The sequence below is a fragment of the Labrus mixtus genome, chromosome 10, assembly GCF_963584025.1.
Source record: "Labrus mixtus chromosome 10, fLabMix1.1, whole genome shotgun sequence".
Classification (NCBI taxonomy): Eukaryota; Metazoa; Chordata; class Actinopteri; order Labriformes; family Labridae; genus Labrus; species Labrus mixtus.
This window is the reverse complement of record NC_083621.1, coordinates 8,354,534-8,374,032: the sequence shown is the minus strand read 5'-3', so window position 1 is coordinate 8,374,032 and position 19,499 is coordinate 8,354,534. Positions and strand designations below refer to the sequence as shown.

The window sequence follows — 19,499 nt, the reverse complement described above, 5'->3', positions numbered from 1 at the left end:
CAATGGTTACCATGGGTCCATTTAAAAATATGATCACAAATAATTGTGCTCATCAGTGTAAATGTTTTTTAACTGCAGTTTCCTGTTATGCTGTCTTATTCTTCTGGTCTCATAATCTATGTACTTTTATCTTTGTTGTTTTTGTCATCTAATTCTTGACATCGTTGCAAATGAGGGCTTACCCTCAATGATTTCTCGAGATTAAGTAAAAGGTTGAATGAAAGTTGGTGGAGCCACAATTTTCACTTACAGTCACAGTTGAAAAAATACGAATCATGTGAGCATCATTTCTCAGAGGAAAATAAGTGTGATTCACATTTTAGCAAGAATTGCGCAGACCTACTGCATATCTGTGTGTATGCCATTCAAAGTACAGATTTGATACTGTAGCCAATTAGCCAAATATCATGTGTGACAACAATTTACAACAGTGCTGTGTTAGTGGAGAGACTATTGTTAGCTGGCAAAAGGTGTTGCAGTGTTTTTCCAGCAGTAATATCTATGTGTTGTGCTGCTGGCATTAGAAAGTAACTTGGTATTTGCCAATATCCAAGTCTAGAGTTAGAATCAGCATGGGGAAGGAAAAAAAAAAACAGAATTGGAAAATCTCTAATTTCATTATGAGATTCTTGACTCAAGTTTTTCCTCTGCTTGGTCCCAACAGTGAAAAAGCAAAAAAAAAAAAAAAAAAGTGGGCCTCCACCCGGTCCATTGAGAGCCAACGAGCTCTGGTCGAGTTGGGGCCATTAGAGAGAGAAAACAAACACAGACCTCTGGCCAGGCACACACATGCCGGCCCAGACACCTGTGTCCCATTCACCAAACACATCCGGCCACTTAACACTTCACAGGAGGGGTAGGGTGGTGTTTGTGTTTGCAGGCTCGCACACCCACTATGGTTCCTTTAGTTTAGCTTCTCTACCAAAACACCTCGAAGTCTCTCTGTGAGGAACGAATGCTTGCGGCTTCAGCCGTCCCACTGAGAGCAGCCAGCCGTTACACCAGCTGACCACCACAACTGACCCCCTTCAAAGCTACACCCTCTGAATAATACTGTCCAAACCCTGGAAAAACAAAGCTCATTCATCCTGTTGTCATTTGCAGCCTTTAGTCGCCCCTCTGTCTCTGTGCCCCAGCTGCATCTGGACTGACCTCAGGGTTGCCAGCGCTTGTCCTGCGCAGACAGGGACACACATGCACACACACACACATCTCCCTACCACCCAGGATGGATGAGAGACAGAAGGCTGGGCAGACACGGCCGCACCGCGGGTCAGTGGAGGGCTTCGCTCAGAGCTGCCAGCAGCTAAACCTCGCGACGGCACCATTACAATTCTTTCCACATCAGCAGGTCAAAAAGGAGAGGAGGTATGCCTTCCACTGTGGTCAGTTTGATACGGTAAATTCTCAATCCCCTCGATACAATTTAATGAATTGAAATGGCAGTGACCCATAACCCTGGCAATGCACTCAAAGTTTCCACCCAAAGATTAAGCTAGATAGCAAGCTGAGCTGTTTACACGTAGTGGAGGCTGCTTGCACGCCGCAATGCTTTATTTGCAGCGAAGCCAAATGCAGTCACAGATGGGAGCCGACTGGACACCAGATGACTCGCTGTGGTGTGGTGGTGCGGTCTGCTCTGGGGCTGAGAGACAGGGGGGGGGGGGAGAGAGAAAAGAGAACAGGGGCACTGGGCACCAGATGCCCTGCTAAAGTTTACCCTGTCCTGCTGTCCTGGAGGGATGCCATGATGCTCCGGCCTGCTATGATGTTAAGCATCAGGGTAGTAAACAGAGAGACTGTGTAACAGTCAAGCTTGTTTTTGAGTTAAACTGTAGTCAGGTCCAACAGTGGCCTCCATCCTTATAGGCTTGCAAAGGAAAAGTAGAGAACGGGATGCAACCTTGTGTAGGTGTTCACTCCTCACTCTCCTTCAGTATCAATGCTCACCGTGACAGCGTGCTGTAAACACAAACTCGAGCTGGTAAACACAGAAGACAGTTTTCCGGACAGTATTAAGGCCTCTGTTTAAGTTTCAGGAGGAAGAGACAAACAGTGCGAGCGCAGAGAGCTCATAAAAGGTATGACACAAACTAAACACGTAAACTTTGTGTTTGTCTTATCTGTTTAGTAAAGATGCTGGTTCAACTTTAAGGGCATCATCACAGGCTGCAGTTTGTGTTATGTTTCTTCATGTTAGAAATATCTACCTGTGTTGACGCAATAAAGCAGTGCTTCATTATTCTAACCTCAATGATAATAGGTCAAACTAGTGTATATCTCGCTCAGTGTTATTTTGATACTGATAATTGACTTGAAGTTATTTGTAATCTGTAAAGTCTTACAGTGTTTCCCTAAATGGTAAACATGCAAACAGCAAACTTTTTCATTACAATAAATGCAGGTTATATACAACAACATGATGCACAACCTGAGCCCGTGCATGTGTGGGAGTACACACTTCTAGTTCTGCAGTAGGTGTGTGTGTGTGTGTGTGTGTGTGTGTGTGTGGTATCTGTGGTGTAGCCAGACCCCATTATGGCCACCGGACAACTGGGTAAACACACACACACATCCCCCTTCTCCCATCCCCTTCCCACCAGTCGGCCCCCTCCCTGCACTCACAGCAGTGAGCTTTTTGCAGATCCAGTAACCAACACTGCCAGAAGCGTATTTTTTTTTTTACCTGAAGTAAGTGCTAATCTTGAAACCAATCTAACATGTTTAAAGTGTGTCTTTGCAATGATGTCAATGTCAAGGCAACACACACACACACACACACACACACACACACACACACACACACACACACACACACACACACACACACACACACACACACACACACACACACACACACACACACACACACACACACACACACACACACACACACACACACACACACACACACACACACACACACACACACACACACACACACACACACACACACACACACACACACACACACACACACACACACACACACACACACACACACACACACACACACACACACACACACACACACACACACACACACACACACACACACACACACACACACACACACACACACACACACACACACACACACACACACACACACACACACACACACACACACACACACACACACACACACACACACACACACGCACACGCATCTAATACCTCTAATACCTCTAACTCTGAGTCTGAAAAAGAGTCTTCCTTATGGCTTAATGGACAAAGAAAAAAAAAAACTCTAATCGTATCCGATGACTGATAGCACTCATGATGAGGACGGGGGTTAGAATATCCCGCAGTGAAGTGGTGCGTTCCCATTACTGCATCTCTCCATCTCTGGAAATGGCTTCATTAACAGGCTAGTGCTGAGAGCTCCCTCGCCGAGTGTATGAACGCGCTGCACCCAGAGGGTCCGCCGGAAAGGCTGAGGTGAAGTCCATTAACACTCGACAGCTTGTTTTTTGACCACTAAATAAAACAGGGTATTTTTTTTTCTGTCTGCAGTATAAATAGCCTTTAGCCTAAGAGCTGGTGAGAACAAATTTCTGGGGTTTAAAAAAAAAAAACTCCACTTAAGGGAAGGAAATTAAGCTCATAGATTGTGTTTCTGATAGTGCATGATCACAGGTGTTGTTCTAGACACAGGAGAACATGTCACCCTGCAGTTTTCAGCCAATAATAGACCTGGAGATCATCATCATGTCATGTCTTGTCTTGAGTCGCTCAGCAAGATTGACTAACTTTTAATTATTTTTCAGATGATTAAAGTGCCAATCCTTTTGTTTTCGCACTGCCAGTCTGGGCATCACATGAAAACAATGGAGTAAAATGTGCCAAAGACATTTAGTGTATTCTTCCTTTTACTTGGTCTGGATCAGAGTGTCACCTAAAAGCTTAAATGTCTGTATCTAAACGGTGGTGAGTGGGCGGGGGTGTGATAACAAGAGACGAGCTATGAAAGCCACACTGTCTTCTGCAGGGAATAAATCCATATCTCACATAACCTGTCCTGGTCCTCTGGCATACTTCCCGATCCCTCAGGCAACCAGAGCTGGCTACCTCTGAGCCTATGACATAGCTCTTACTTTCCCAGCACTTTACACTCCAATCATGTGTCATCTCATGAAACACTACACCCTAGTCACCATTATTCGTCTAGATACAGGAGCCTCTGGAATGTATCGGATTCCTGCCTCAGGGGGCGAACACCTCGGAAAACATGGTCCTACCTTCGCTGGCTAGCCTTTCCCACTTTTCCTCTCTTCCAAATCTCTCTCTCTCTCGTTTTCTATCTTTCCATTCAGCGAAATTCCACCGGAGGCCGGCTTGATTTACACCGCCTCATCGCCCATCTGACATGCACTCACAGTTCTGACGCACACCTCACAATAGAAGGACATGTGAGGGACAGTTTAGAGTTTCAGGACTGTTTTCCTAGCTGCTTTCTTTGTGGTGAGGTCACAGTCAAAAAAAAAAGAAGAAAACATCACAATAAATGCTACGTGTTGCTACAGATGATGCACTTGGGTCATATTGCCTTTCACACTTGACGGCAAGCTCCTAAGCTCTTTGAGAAATTCAAATTATAAACCATTTTGTTCTCCAGTTCAACCACTCTTAACCTATCTCCCCTCTCCAGACAGCAACAGTTATCCCATGCACTACTCAGAACTGTAGTATTGAGTATCTGAGTCAGTGGCCTGCGTAATTCAGTCTGGGGAATTATGACAGTGGAAAATCATTTCCCCGGGCCGGGGATAGGAGGCCATGGCTAATCGTTCAGTAATCTGATCTGCCTGCATACTGTAGTCCGCCGCGCCACTAGCCTAGCCAGCCAGTCACACATGTGGACAACCACAGACCCTGCCAACTATCTGATGGACGCTAACGCTATTCAAAAACAACTCTCCAGGTTTTCCCGAGGATTACAGATGCTATCGGATCATTTGCTAATACCGGGTTTTGCTGTGCTGTTGGAGATGTATTTACTCTGCTCCTGCTCTCCAATACCCCTCACGATAGCAGAGCTTAAGCCAAAAAATGCCACAGCCACATTCCAGGCGGAAAAATGCATCAATACAAACTAATCTACGGGCTACAGTGCTACAGTCGGCGCAAAGTAATCCAAGAGCTTGACTTAATGAGGAAACATCTGAGTTTGTCTGTCAAACAGCAGGCATTTCTGGGGAAACTTCCAATTGTAGATTCCAGTATTTAGCGGAGCCAGTGGTGTTGTAGTAGTATATGAATAAGAACCATAGGGAGCAGTACAAGGGCACAAAGCAGTGCTTATACCCAGCATAGAGGCTTGGGGGGACTTGAGTTTTGGAAAGATGCCTGGCTTCAGCCCTGCTCTAAAGAGAGGTCTGCCACCCCGCACACTGAGTGTAGATACAAGGGGCACTGACATGGAAAAAAACAAGACCTGGCATGTAGTTTGGCACTGCAGCTCCCAACAGTAACCTTGTGTATCATTCAATGCTATAGTAGCTGTGAGTCACTGCAGTGCGATTAATTCCTTTATGGGATGATAAGTACCAATAAGCGGTGAAAGCTATAATTGACAACAAACATTCTTTTTTTTTTTTTTTTTTCTTCTTTTACCTTTTCCCATTCAAGCTTAAAATCTGAAGTGATGAATCGCCTGTGATCATGCCTCATTCTGATAAACAGCCAAACACTGCCGGGTGACTTGATCTGTCATACACATATGTCATATGCAGCATTTTAACAACCTCCGCGTGTAGGCATTGTAACCCAGTCCCAGCATTTCCGAGGCATATCTCAGTGAAGGGATGCTGATATATGATCAAATGGCTGCGGCGGCAGTGGCAGCCTTCATCAGCTGAAAGCGCTAGATCACAGCATGTTTGGCAGCCAGTGGGAGCAGTCAGATGGAGGGTTAGAACAACCAGACAAACAGTTGGCACCGATAAATAGATCACAACTTAAGATTCAGCTTGCCACAAATTTCACAAACAAATGACAGCAAAAACACTTTTCTTTTTTTTTAAATTTAATCTGCAAATGGAATAAGCTCTGCTTTTTTTCTTTTCTTGCAAATGATGGGTGGAATATGTGATTTAAAACCACATGGTTTGCATTGGGAATAGCAAAATTTGAAGCATAGGTCAGACAAATCTCATGACACCAGAAAAATAACAGATGAGCTGGGCTTTTCAGCTACGAGTCACAAGAATGTCTTCTGCAGCTGAGGAGCAATGCAGGGAAAGTCCTTATGACTTTGCCAAACACATTTTGAGCGTGAGTCATTCTTTAGTAATCTCTTACTCACATTAGGTGCACGCTTGCACGCGCATAGACCCCAAGGCAACAGATTTCAGGCAGGTCTGGACTGCCCCTTTTTGCTACAGAGCCCAGTCAAGTGTTTATAGTATTTAATAGAAGCAGCTATCTAGGCTGAGACACACATTTGTTCCATTTTGCACAACAAAGGGTAACACCGCAGACAAATAAAGACTTGAACTATCGAAGAAAAGACAATGCTGCACCATACAGCTATGCCACATAAACAGCACATTAAAACACTTACAGTGGATGAGTCTTTTTGACAGTGCACCCTAGACAGTACTCAAATTAAGAGTACAATATGGCATAACCAGCCTTTTCAATCAACAGAGTTTATGGTGGAAACAAAATACTTTTTTTTTTTTTTTTAAATGTTACAAGGAAGCGATTTTTGTAACATCCAGCCTTGCACATGATTCCTACAGGTCTATAGTCTTGTGCTGTGTCAAAACACGAAGCCTGCCATCACTGCTGATAATAATTAACCCAAGTTCCCTGAAATCGTTTGGACAAATTGAGTAATGCTGCATGCATTCCCATGCTGATCTTTTATTCAACTCTGTCATGTGCAAGACAATTAGATTAGGAGGCAGACGAGCATATCGACCTTTAATTCTACTTTGCACTAAAAAGAGAAAAAAAAAAAAAAAAAAAAAAAAAAAATCGTTTGGCCTTTTCTTTGCAAGAGAAAAAAAATCAGACTGTAAACACAAGTGGGTTCGCCACTTCATTGTTATATAATTTGTTGAAGCATAATTAAAGTGGGCATTTAAATTAAAACTCCACACAACGTTTGCTTCAAAGTTGCAAAAACAAGTTCGTGTCTGGTCGCTGGTACCGGGGCTGCATTATGGTATCCGGCTGCATAAAGGAATTCCGATATTAAAGCACAGAGCAGAGCAGCCGGACACAGCTCTATCCTGAACACAAACTTCCACTCGACACGGTTTAAAAAAAAAAAAAAAAAAAACAACGATAGCGTCCTTTCTCTGCTGCCTTACGGCGGAGCTGGAAGCTACACCGAACGACCCCTCCACTATAGCACCGGGGCTTTTTATGTTTCCAGCCGGGGAGTCAGGCCGAATACTGGCCTCATTCTCCGTCTGCGCCAGACATCGTTCACTAGCCTGGCCTGGGAGCTCGAGCGGCGGGGCTCTCGGTCGTGTACCAAAACATGTGCGAAAACACCGCGCCGAGACTCGCGTGTGCCGATGTACTCACCTCGTTTGGATTCTAGTTGGGTTCGGAAACACACGGGCCGGTTGAAATGAGTGCGGGGTTGGAGTACGCTGGGTGCATGTCGCCGTAGTCGTCGTCGTCGTCTCGGTTTGCTTGTTGCCGTGATGTGGAAGCGGCACAGCGGACTCGGCTGGGAGAAATCGGGAAATCTGAGAATGCCCCTCTCTTTCTGCAGCTCTGTGCATCGCCGGTGGCCCATAACTGTCGATAGGGGGCGCCAACGCGGCACATTTTTTTTTTTTTTTTGTTTGCCTCATATCTGCGCATACATGCATCTACTACATAACTCCTCGAATAAATAACTGTGATCATATATCCTGCAGGGGCTCATCTGCATCCGTACTGTTCTGTAGTCAAGTTAGGGTTGGCCTTGATTACTGTGTGGTCTTTTTTTTATTATTATTATTTTTTTTAATAAATTAATTGTGCAGAGTGGGATTACTCTGAAACGTATTCATATTTGTTTTAAATAGAAACTCATGGGAGGTGGTGATTATTTTTGAACAAGACTTTTCACATTATCGAGCGCCAATGAAAATGTTTCACGTTGTGTGTCAAGGGACAACACGCTTAAATATAATTGAACTCCGGTTTTCATTTGTAAAAAGTCAACTTAAATGGAAAAATAATTGTAATTTTCCTGGACGAATCCCTCAAAGCAGAGAATACTTTGGTGCCTGACCTCCTGAGGGGAAGCTGCACTATGAAAGATTTGCCAGCTCTTCAGACCTGTTTTAATCCCTGCCCTTTGACTCCACCACCTCACCCTGACCTTAACTAAACATTAGGGCCTTAATGCTCATCTGTAATCTCAGGCATGCTTTGCCTCGCTAATTGGAGTTTCACACAGCAAAGACACTCTGCCCTGAACAGGAACAGGTGGAAAGATAAACTGTGAGTGCACTACACAATTGGCTTATAGAATACAAGCTCACACACAGCAAGTCAATCAATCTGTCTGTTTGTCACTCACTCTCCTATGTGCGATGGAAAAAGTAGGATAATCGTATTTTTAATCAATTAAAAATTATTATGCAAATAATAAATTGTATAAAAGGTGGCAAAACATGCTCAGCAAATATTGCTACTTCTTCTGGTCCCTACTTGAAGTTTCAATTTGCCTTTTTCAGGGTTACATAGGGAACATTGGAAATTAGGCCTATTTTACAAAGGATAATAGCACATTTTATAGAGTCTCTAAATACACATTCTCTAAACATTACGACACTGTAAATTTCCCCGTTGTGGGATAAATAAAGGATTATCTTATTTAAAACCCTGTGGCAATACAAACAAAGCACAGAACACAGTTCAATAAATAAGTGCAGTGGAGTTAAAAGTCATTCATTTTTCAATAACATTTCGATGTTATCTTTGATAGGAGCATAAACAAAAACAAAAAACCTCGTTTAAAAAAAATATATCAGTGTGCAAAAGAGTTAAACAATGTTCCTGAAACACATTCAGAGCCTTGACTTTACAGTGAGTATCACACTCGTGATATTTACATGCTCCCCTTCTTTCTTTTTTAAATCTACTTCTTCTGATTAGGTCACAGGATTAGACACAACATATAGCTCTGACTGTGTCTTGAACAGTTCTTGAAATAGGGCGACACCACAAGGTGAAACCAGGATGAGACGTGGCTCTCTCCCTCCCGCGCGGTGCATTGTGGTCGGACACCTCTTTGGCTCACACTCTGCAAAATGGCGACGTCCCTGGGATCCAACACCTACAATAGACAGAACTGGGAAGACGCGGTACGTTTAATCGACACCATGCATTTAACGACGAGAAGCAGTGTTACAACGACACTATATTTAATTACATAATGGGGAGTGGACCAGAGTTAGAGATGTGTATTAACCGCACTTATATAGCGTTTTCTTTTTGTGGTCGCCAGTTAGCCTCCTGTTAGCTTGTAGTTAGCTAATAGACGCATGTCCGTGAACGTCTCTGCATGTTACCTTCAGTGTGAAAGATAACTCTGAAAACGTCACAAATTCACTTAGTAAAGCAGTCGTGAAGAATTGAGGACGGACTTTAAAGCTGAGGTTAAACATTAACGCAAATTATGGGCGAAATTAACAATAGCTTGCTCCAGTTAGCAACACAATGCTAGCGCTAGTAGATTAACACTAACAAGTTCCTGTTAAATTCCCTCAAATACACCAAACCATAATGTTATTGTTTTTAATCTGTTATTCAAACTCTTCCTTTAACTTAGTGATTGTAAATGTAGTAAAGCTTGTTTATCACTCTTTCCAACACATTTCACAGAATTGGAAACAAATAACGATATGACGAGATAACTTGTCGTGTTTTATTAAAAAAAAAAGCGCTTTTATGTAACTTTGAAACATTGATTATGTTTTATTTCAACCATTCTTCATGTTTGTTAGTTGTCATCATGTCAAAAAAACGGCTCTGTGTATTAATTAATGATTGTGTGTAATGTTGAAGTTGCCAAATCTTAACTCTCCAAATAATAATAATAATAATAATAACTTTATTTATATAGCACCTTTTTAAAAACACAGGTTTACAAAGTGCTTTGACAAACAAGAACAAACTAAACCAAACACAGAAAAACATTAACAACAGCAAGAACATAACAAATACAAAATACTCACAATAATTAAATACAATTCAACAGAAAAGAACCCAACAGACATATATAACCCGACCGTCACAAGAACCATTATAAGAACCCAGGAAACACAAGAACCATGATAAGAACCCAGGCAACACAAGAACCATGATAAGAACCCAGGCAAAACAAGAACCATGATAAGAACCCAGGCAAAACAAGAACCATGATGAGAACCATGATAAGAACCCAGGCAACACGAGAACCATAACAAATAACCATTAGTCCATCGTATAACCTCTCTAAACGTACTCATCTATATAAGGCTTCAGATCTGTCGCCTCTCTTTAGTGATGACACAACACGGCGTTTGGCCAATGTTGGTTTTCTCAAGACACCAGAATATAAACTTTGAAACCCTAGACTCTGTAGTTGGCATTTAAGAGATGCTTATATTTAGGTGTTTGGCTGATGCTGTCAGTGGTCATTTTCAACAGCTAGCACTTGGATTGTAACAGCATCCTTCAGCAGATGGCAAAGTAAGAGTGAGCTAGTCCCATTGCGCTCTCTGTACATTCACACGTATAACTTCGCCAAAGTGCCCGCTGGAGACGGTGAAAGAGAGGATTTAGTTACCAGCTTATAACTTTCATCTGACGTTGATTTAAAGGACAACACAGTGCTCGGCTTTGCTGGATTCAATTTCAATTCAATCTGTTTCCTTTGTCTTCCAGGATTTCCCAATTCTGTGTCAAACATGTTTGGGAGAAAACCCGTACATCCGTATGGTGAGAGAGCATAATCCAGCTATCATAATGAATCACATATTATATTGTTGTAGTTTTAATACCAGTGAAGGTTGGATTCAGATGTAATCATCTTTTTTTGTTTTACAGACCAAGGAAAAGTATGGAAAGGAATGCAAGGTATGCTTTGAATTATTACTTCAAATCAAGCTTGCATTATTTTTACACTTGTCAGCTTCAACCTGTGAAATGACTGTCCATGTAGAATAATCTTTATTTTATTTTACTATCATTCTTTGTCAGATCTGTGCTCGACCATTTACCGTGTTCAGGTGGTGTCCTGGGACTCGAATGCGTTTCAAGAAGACAGAGGTCTGTCAGACCTGCAGTAAAATGAAGAATGTTTGTCAGACGTGTCTGCTGGACTTGGAGTATGGTGAGTGTTTCCCCCACGACTCCTTAAAATTTGTATTTACGCCTTACTCTGTGTAGCTATGACTATGTGAGTGTAACTCCTCCGTCACATTGTGTTTTACAGGTTTGCCCATCCAGGTCAGAGACACTGGGCTGTCAGTAAAAGATGAGGTTCCAAGGTCAGATGTGAACAAAGAGTACTACACACAGAACATGGAGAGAGAGGTAAACTTGCTTCCTAAAAATTGTTTTATTTGTTGTGATTTTTTTATACAGCTGAAGTAGTTTTAAAGTACTTTCAAAGATATCCTGAGCACTCAGATTTGTTCCTAATTTCATGTCTTTGATAAATGCCTCCTCTGATCTTCTTCTTTCTGCAAGAGTCATTGCAAATATAATTTTTTTTTTTTTTTTTTTTCTTTCATTAATCACTTATTTCTGTTTGGATCTCTCTGTTCTTAGATTGCCAATTCTGATGGCACACGTCCTGTTGGCCAGCTAGGTAAAGCGCCCAGCTCTAGTGATATGTTGCTGAAACTGGCCCGGACTACTCCGTATTACAAGAGGAACCGGCCCCATATCTGCTCCTTTTGGGTGAAGGGAGAGTGTAAGAGAGGGGAGGAATGTCCCTACAGGTGAGAGGCATTTTATAAAATGTGTAGAGGTTGGTGCTGAACATTTGAAGTGCTCTACCAAAGGCAATAGAAAAATAAAAGTGTTTCTTAAATTGCTTGCGCAATGTGCATTCACACATCGTGGTTTTCCTTCTCACTCAGGCACGAGAAGCCCACAGATCCCGACGACCCTCTGGCTGACCAGAACATCAAGGATCGATATTACGGCATCAATGATCCAGTGGCTGACAAGTTGCTGAAAAGGGCCTCAACGATGCCCCGACTGGACCCGCCAGAGGACAAGTCCATCAGCACCCTCTACATAGGAGGTTTGGGAGACACAGTCACTGATGCAGATCTCAAGTAAGATGTTCTTTCAAAACGGTTTTTATCCAGTGTTAAATTCACTTAATAAGGATTTTTACAGTTTTAGACTCTTGACTTCCAGTGTTTAGAGTTCAATCAGACCATTATTTCTTTAATTCCAGGAGTCACTTTTACCAGTTTGGCGAGATTCGCACAATAACCATTGTCCAGAGGCAGCAGTGTGCCTTCATCCAGTTCGCCACACGGCAGGCGGCTGAGTCGGCTGCTGAGAAGTCCTTCAACAAACTCATCATCAATGGACGGAGGCTCACTGTTAAATGGGGAAGGTAAGAATTTGTGTGCATGTCTGACTGCTGACTGCAGAACAAACTGCCCTCCCAGGGGTAATATGACAACCATGGTCCATCACCAACTTCACCTTGTCTGCAATCAAATAGAAATGTCTCAGCTCTCATACAGACCCACTGACCAGATGTGGAGGTTTAATGATAAAATGTTCTTATTCAGATTTGTGCAAAGGAAGGGACACATTGTTTTTTTATTTTTTTTTATTAACACAATTCTGCTGCTGCAGACATTCAGTTGTAGTTGACAAAGAAAGTGATACATTTATTAAACTTACATGGATCGTCTTTTTAGGTCTCAGGCAGCAAGAGGGAAGGAAGGCATCAAAGACGGAGTCAGTGAGATGGGTACCAGACTGGATCCAGTACCTGGACTGCCTGGAGGTGAGTCTGCAATTTTATCTATGATCTCATCAGGGTTTTTTTTTTTTTTTTTTCAGATAAAATAGAACATAATTGAGATTTCTTTTTGAAATGTTTACGTCTTGTGGCTTCTTAAACTATATTTCTCCGTGTGCTGTAGCTCTCCCTCCACCACCTGCTTTAGACGAGGAGGCTCCTGCAAACTACTTCAACCTGGACCCCGGCACCACTCCTGCTGTCATGAACATTGCTTTGCCTCCACCTCCTGGCATCAACCCGCCTCCTCCAGGTGAAATTATAACTGATTTTATAGATGCAGCTGGTATATTGTTAAATATGTCTATATAGTAAGCTTGTTTAACATATTGCTATTAATTTGAAACTTATTTATTCCTTAATGAACATGTGGTGAAAAGGTAGATGCTTAATGCTGTGTTCTCTCTTTGTATCTCTCTAATCAGGATTTGGCCCTCCGATGTTCCACCCCATGGGTCACATGGCTCCACCCATGCCCCCTCCAATGAGCATGAGACCTCCTGGTCAAATCCACTACCCCTCCCAGGATCCTCAGCGCATGGGTGCCCATGCCGCACATGGCTCACGTCATGGGGAGTAGCTGCTGGAGTGAAGTCATTCTGCTATACGGTGTCATTCTTTTCCTCACGTTAACCGTGGTCAGGTGCTTTCACTTCAGATGCTGTCAGAAGGGCCTGTAACCGGCAGATGACTTCTGTGAGAAATATACAGGAAAGAACCCCCGTCGCATCTTAACGGATAACATCTGATTTATTATGCCACCTGCGGTGCAGTGGATGAACTGAACGTGCACCATCTGTGTCTGGACAGACGAAGACCAACACCCTACAAGATAACTTATCATCACTCGCAGTTAAAAACAGAACGACCTGAACCTGAACATCTGGAAGTTAAAATAGTAAAAGACTTAAAAGTTGAGAGAAATGGCCACCGTGTTCGGGGCCATATGGTTTGACGGGCTCCTGCCGTTGGAGCCACTGTACATTATAGAAATGTTACCTGTAGGATCAAGTTGTATTTGTCAAAATGTGCAAAGCATCCGTTGGAGTAGAATTCAGGGGAGCATTTTTAAACCTTTTTAATTTACAGCTACATTTTTTTTTTTATGTGACACAATCTTAATATTCCACAACATAATGACTTAGTTTATTGTTAACCTTTCTTTGAATGTTGTTTCACTTCTTATTAAAAAGTCACAACTTTGTCATTGATCATAACAGAGTGGTTGTAATTCATTAAAATGAATGCTGTTTGAACTACTGTTTAGGAGCAGAGTAAGCTCCTTCTGTTGCATGATAGTTAAAGTTTAAGGAGCATGAGAGGGGGAGGCATCAGATGTTGTGGCACATATTATTAGTAAGTATGCACACAAAGGTTAAGTACAGCTTGTCATCCTCTGGCAGCATTTTCATGAACTCCACTGCGGTAATGATTTGATCCAGCAATGGGAGCTGTTCTTAACACTCAGCAATAACAAACCACTTCATATATCAAGCAGGAGTGTTCTTTTTCTCGCCTGTAGTGTCTGCTGATTAACAGACGGATCACCTTTTTGTAGGAGAAAAGCAAGCATAGGTCAGTGCTTTAGTCTTTGACTTATCCCCCCCCCTCTCTCCTTTTCATAGTTCATTAGACTCGGGGCTGTAATCAAGCCCCCATCCCTTGGGTGCTCTGTTGAAGTTGGGCCGTGGACACATGCGGTTGACACTGGGCAGGTTTGGGGATTCCACGGCCTCAAAGTTCATCACTGGGATCACCCTTTTGCTGGACATGGCTCCCCCGAATGGCCTGGCAGATCTGAGAGACAAAGAGAAAGTCTGAGTTAAGCCGGCTGATGGCATATTGTTTTCCTGGCAGTAAAAGACGCTAGGTCATCCATGTGGCTCGTATCCCATACAGAGGTAAAACTTTTAGAAGACACATGATACGCAGCCTGGTAATCCTACTGATTTTAACTGGTTCTGTCAGCAGGAGAAAACCTCAGGACGATTCAAACATCCTTTGTGATGAGCCATTAGTTGAGTTCAGATTGAGTTAGGGCATCTTAATATAATAGTTATCTTAAGGGTGTAAATTGATCTCTCCACCAGGGGGTTCAGTTCCAGACTGGCTGGCAGAAAGCAATTGATTGACAGCTTTACTTGTGTAAACCCTGTTCATATATGCTCTGCTTCTCCATCTGCCCGAGCCTAACCTACGTACTGCCTTGCTGCTGTGATGCAATTCCTTGTGTGCTGCGAGAAAGATTATTTCCTTCGTGCGCAATCTGTCTTGTGGGGGCATTAAAAGCCTGCAGCCCACCCAGCGGATCATCTTTCAAGTGCCAAGCTTCAAAATAGCCATCACGCAGCCACACTCCAAGGAGGTGCAAGCCAGAGACCAGATTTATTTCCAAACTGGAAACATGGAGCGAAGCCGAGGGAAAGGATGCTTGTGATGAATAAGGTGGTCAGGTTATCCTTGGGTCTATTTGGAGACGGGTGGTTCTCGATTTCTGTGCATCAAACCATATTGTATGTGATCGTTCCTAATTTATTTGGCTGTCTGTTTTTTTCTGACGGGACTTGCCTGTTAAAGCACCTGTAGTTGACAGGCTGTATCTTTCGTGGGAGCTCTGGCAGCTGGGAATTGAGGGTGTTCATGAGCTCTTCGTTACCTCTCAGAGCCTCTGTCCATGGGGAAAAGTAGGACTTGGGGATTACTGTTGTGTTGAACTTTTCTTTAGGAATTTCCTTCAGGGGGCCAGAATATCCTGACAGAAACAAAAGTCAAAGTGAAATGTCAATCAAAAAAAAAAAACAGTACGAGTACGATTACAGGTGTTACTTTAATTTGGGGGTAATGTTAGTCTTTAAATTCAAGGTAACAAATAAAAGTCCCCTTTTGTTAAAACATTGCATTACGATAAAAAAACAGGCACCAACCATGCACACACATCTTATAAATATATACATTTCTTTGACGTCACTCCTATCAACAATAGGAAGTACGGTAATTATATCTCAGTGTGAATTCCCCATAATAAACAGAGCTTAGCTTCCTGTCAGTCAGACCATAGCTGTTCCTTCTGTCAGGACCAATACACAGCAACACACAGCCGATAAATGCTTCCTGCTTCCTGCAGACTGCCAACTGTGCTGGCAGGGATAAAACCATTTTATTTACCCGATGCATTTCTTAAATGAGGAATGAACACCAGCAGATTGAAGTGAGATATTGTGTTGCAGGGAGCTACTGCTATGGTTTGGTGCAGTGTATGGAAATCCTTGCGTCACCGTGTATCACCACTTACCTGGTGCGAGGACTTCTGGACTGCCCTTCTTTGCCACGGTCTTCTGAAGGTTCATGACCAGGCTATGCTTGCCGGGGATGGGGGGAGCCTGGTTCACTTTTCCCACCTGCGGCTCGAGGATCATCTGCTGGGGAGGAACTGACCCGTAATAAACCTGTTAAAGCGACAGTTTGATTTATTTCAAGAGTTACATGTCTTGACAGATACTATGTTTTTTTTCAACATGTATAGTAAAATGTGGGACAGCTGATACATTTTTTAAAAGGGGTATGGTAAAAAAAAAAATACAAAGGTTAACATTAAAAAGTGAAGGTGCATATTTGCATTGAAGAGTAATTGGTAAATGTTGCTTATGAAGGCAGACTGCAGTCTATATAATAAAACAAATTGTGCTGATGTAACTGTGCTTTGCGACAGACAGTCTAGACAGAGTTTATCATCCTGATGGTCTGATGAATAATGTTTTCTTTAAGTACTGTAACAGGCTGTATTCAGATTAACACATGAACTTCATTGTTATTCCTGAAAAATGGTACTACTCCGCCTGCAGCTTTGAGATGTCTTTAATAGGCTACTAAAGCTGTAGTTCAGGGTTATCTTAAATTGGAACTTCGACTGAAAATGTTAACCTACCATTAAACTGCTTTGTAGGAAGTGTGAATACAATGTTTGTGGGTTGCCTTCAAAGTAAAGATGTTAAAACCTCAGCCCCTTGTTTCTTCAAAGTTCCGCTCTTTCTTTTTTTCTTAAGCAGGATTTCCGCTGTAAAATCTCTTCTCTGAAGTATTTTTCTGTCTTGTAATAATCCAATTTTCTCATGCCATTATTGAGATAAGAATTTAAATGCCTGTTGCTGTAAATGTCAGAGTCAGACCAAAGCAGCTTTTAATTATGAATTATTGCACTTTGATCAGTGTGGGGAAACCCCTAAGATTTGACTCGTCAATAACTGTCAGATCAGATACACGGGTTCATCATTTTGGGTGTGTTTGTTGCAGGAAGTTCACTGTGTCAATGTGTTGCTGCATCATCTCTCACTTTCTTACATTGTCTGTGTTGTAGGCACCACCAGCTGTGTTCTCCAATGTGAACCTCTCCACCCTCTTCTGCCTCTCCTGAAACATGCGAGAGCCTCGATTCGACGGAAGGTTAAGCTCCTCCATCATCACGTCTCTCGGGACGCTCATCTTCTTCCCCAGGTTCAGACCTCCTGACACAACATCGCAGACAGAAGTGTTTGAATGTGTGATCATGTTTTATATCCCTATGCATATCAGAGTAATATATATTTCAGACTAGACGAATGGATGCTGTGTGGTTGCCTCTAATCCTGCATAAACACATCATGACATTTAGTTATCAGTGCAAATGCAATGATAATAGCAACCTCCAGACATTTGGAGAGAGAATGAAAGTAACACAGACTAATAAGGACCTTTGGCAAATCTTAATGTCTCCTCTGATCTTCTTGTTTCTGTCGACATGAAACAGCTGAGGGGCTCTGATATGAAAAAAATCCAAACCATGTGCAGCGTCACTAAGTTGATATTCGCTCAGTTCTGCTTGGGGTCTCTTCTCGTGTTAAATCATGGCACAGCAGAGGGTCTGAAATAGCCTGGAGATGATGTCAAGGGGTGCGTAATGTTTGTTGTGGTCTGGGTTGCAAGGGTAACGGGGCATATAAATAGGATCTCAGGACGGAAGAGTCAAGGAGGAGTGGATGGCCCCCTTTTCTGAAACATGAAAAGCGTTGGAAGAAGTCTGGGCATGTGCCACCCTTGAGGAGCTGCCTTTGATCGACCTGTGTAAAATTCGGCGGTGGGAGTCACATTTTGCTGAGTTTAGGAGACTTTGGTTTCAAAGTGTAGCTGGCAGACAGCGCTGGAAAAACAAACAGTGTGACTGGGATGGTCCCTGCTGGAATGTTTGGAGTATTTCAAACACACACTGGCTCTCTTGGGATTTGGGTGTAGCACATGGCATGTGTCCCGAGGCTGTGGGCGAACACACTTTGATGTCGGGCTCAATTATATATGACAGCCCCTGCTGTGATCACAAAGAATGACAATTTGAATTTTGGTGTAAATACACACAATAGTGTACCAAGTTGTTGATTCAATGTGCAAACCAGCATGTAAACCAATACTGGATTATGCATTCATGGGTATTAATGTCAACTATCACTTGTGTTAGCTTACGACCCAGCGCGTGTTAATGTCAGTTCACTGCATCTCCCTCTGTTAGAGCTTACCTCCCTGGACCTCCTTGGACAGAGCTTTAGCCTGCAGCATCCTCTGTTTTGTTAGGTCGTCCAGGCCTGCATGCATCATCATCTTGCTCCTTTTAAGGACACACAGTTCAGCATTGATTGTCACAAAGGGTTTCATAAAAGGCAGTCATATTTATGATGCATCCACTACTTTAATACGTCATTCAGCCCTAGGAATTTACTTAAGTACAAATTCAATTGAGGAGAGCAAGTGACATGCTCTTCTGTAGGTTTCCTGTCCTTTGTCCTCTTAGATAAACAATTAGTCCTACAATATAAGGTACATCAAGGCCAATACATCAAGGCCGATGTCCCCAAAATAACCATAGTCATGTGTTTCTCTTTCATCCCTTAACCGATACGTTAGATTTATCTTGATCTGTATCATGTTTAACTAAAAAACAATGTCTCACTGCAGCAAAACCCGAGTGAATCTTATCATTTAAAGCTGTCCCTCCAGCATCATAAAAATGTAGGATTAAATCTCAGTACAGTTCATTTAAGGACACGATGGCTTACACACCTTACACTCCTTTAAGTCAGACAGTTGGCAGTGCCTTCTTTCACTGCCTATCTTGTCCACAGTAAAGGCCTACACTCGCTCCTCCTCAGTGCTTACCTGTCTGTCTGTCTGTCCCTGTGTGTGTCTGCAGTAGGAGCTGAACTGGTGTATCCTGCACTGGAGCTGGGATGCTTCCACGCTCTCCTCTGACACTCCTCAGCCGAGAAGCAACAGTCCGTATAAAACTCATCCACTCAGGAAGCCTCGGGCGCTGACCTCACTGAGTTATTTTAGCAGAGGGATAAGAGAGTGAGGATGGAGGGGAGGGGAAATAAAAGAGCGATTGAGGGGAAGGGGCAAGCATAAAGATTTACATCCTGACCGCAAGAGTCTTTGATAATAAAAATTTGATCCCCTGTGTGTGTGTGTGTGTGTGCGTGTG

General features: G+C 42.8%; 2 protein-coding genes across 2 annotated transcripts; one reads left to right on the top strand and one right to left on the bottom strand.

Annotated features, from left to right (window-relative positions):
* The first annotated feature begins 9,189 nt into the window (after nucleotides 1-9,189).
* rbm22 (RNA binding motif protein 22) lies at nucleotides 9,190-14,211 on the top strand. Its single transcript, XM_061047909.1, has 11 exons — nucleotides 9,190-9,320; nucleotides 10,885-10,938; nucleotides 11,047-11,076; nucleotides 11,200-11,332; nucleotides 11,435-11,535; nucleotides 11,773-11,945; nucleotides 12,087-12,287; nucleotides 12,413-12,577; nucleotides 12,891-12,979; nucleotides 13,119-13,247; nucleotides 13,420-14,211. Exons 1-11 carry the CDS (start codon nucleotides 9,267-9,269, stop codon nucleotides 13,572-13,574), a joined length of 1,284 nt encoding a protein of 427 aa, XP_060903892.1. The 5' UTR covers nucleotides 9,190-9,266; the 3' UTR covers nucleotides 13,575-14,211.
* A 90-nt stretch (nucleotides 14,212-14,301) lies between these two features.
* Nucleotides 14,302-19,327, bottom strand: LOC132981823 (myozenin-2-like). The gene is made up of 6 exons (XM_061047908.1): nucleotides 19,175-19,327; nucleotides 18,538-18,626; nucleotides 17,333-17,496; nucleotides 16,287-16,440; nucleotides 15,563-15,746; nucleotides 14,302-14,791 (listed from the first exon to the last, which is right to left on the bottom strand). The coding sequence occupies exons 2-6, from the start codon at nucleotides 18,617-18,619 to the stop codon at nucleotides 14,614-14,616; spliced, it is 762 nt and encodes a 253-aa protein (XP_060903891.1). The 5' UTR covers nucleotides 18,620-18,626; nucleotides 19,175-19,327; the 3' UTR covers nucleotides 14,302-14,613.
* Nucleotides 19,328-19,499: the final 172 nt, after the last annotated feature.

Coding starts and splice junctions, on each gene's coding strand:
- rbm22 (XM_061047909.1), top strand. CDS start 9,267: ATGGCGACGTCCCTGGGATCCAACACCTACAATAGACAGAACTGGGAA. Junction 12,980..13,118: donor AGTACCTGGACTGCCTGGAG/GTGAGTCTGCAA, acceptor CGTGTGCTGTAG/CTCTCCCTCCACCACCTGCT. Junction 13,248..13,419: donor CATCAACCCGCCTCCTCCAG/GTGAAATTATAA, acceptor CTCTCTAATCAG/GATTTGGCCCTCCGATGTTC.
- LOC132981823 (XM_061047908.1), bottom strand. CDS start 18,619: ATGATGATGCATGCAGGCCTGGACGACCTAACAAAACAGAGGATGCTG. Junction 17,497..18,537: donor GTCCAAGGAGGTCCAGGGAG/GTAAGCTCTAAC, acceptor ATGTTGTGTCAG/GAGGTCTGAACCTGGGGAAG. Junction 16,441..17,332: donor GTGCCTACAACACAGACAAT/GTAAGAAAGTGA, acceptor TCGCTTTAACAG/GTTTATTACGGGTCAGTTCC.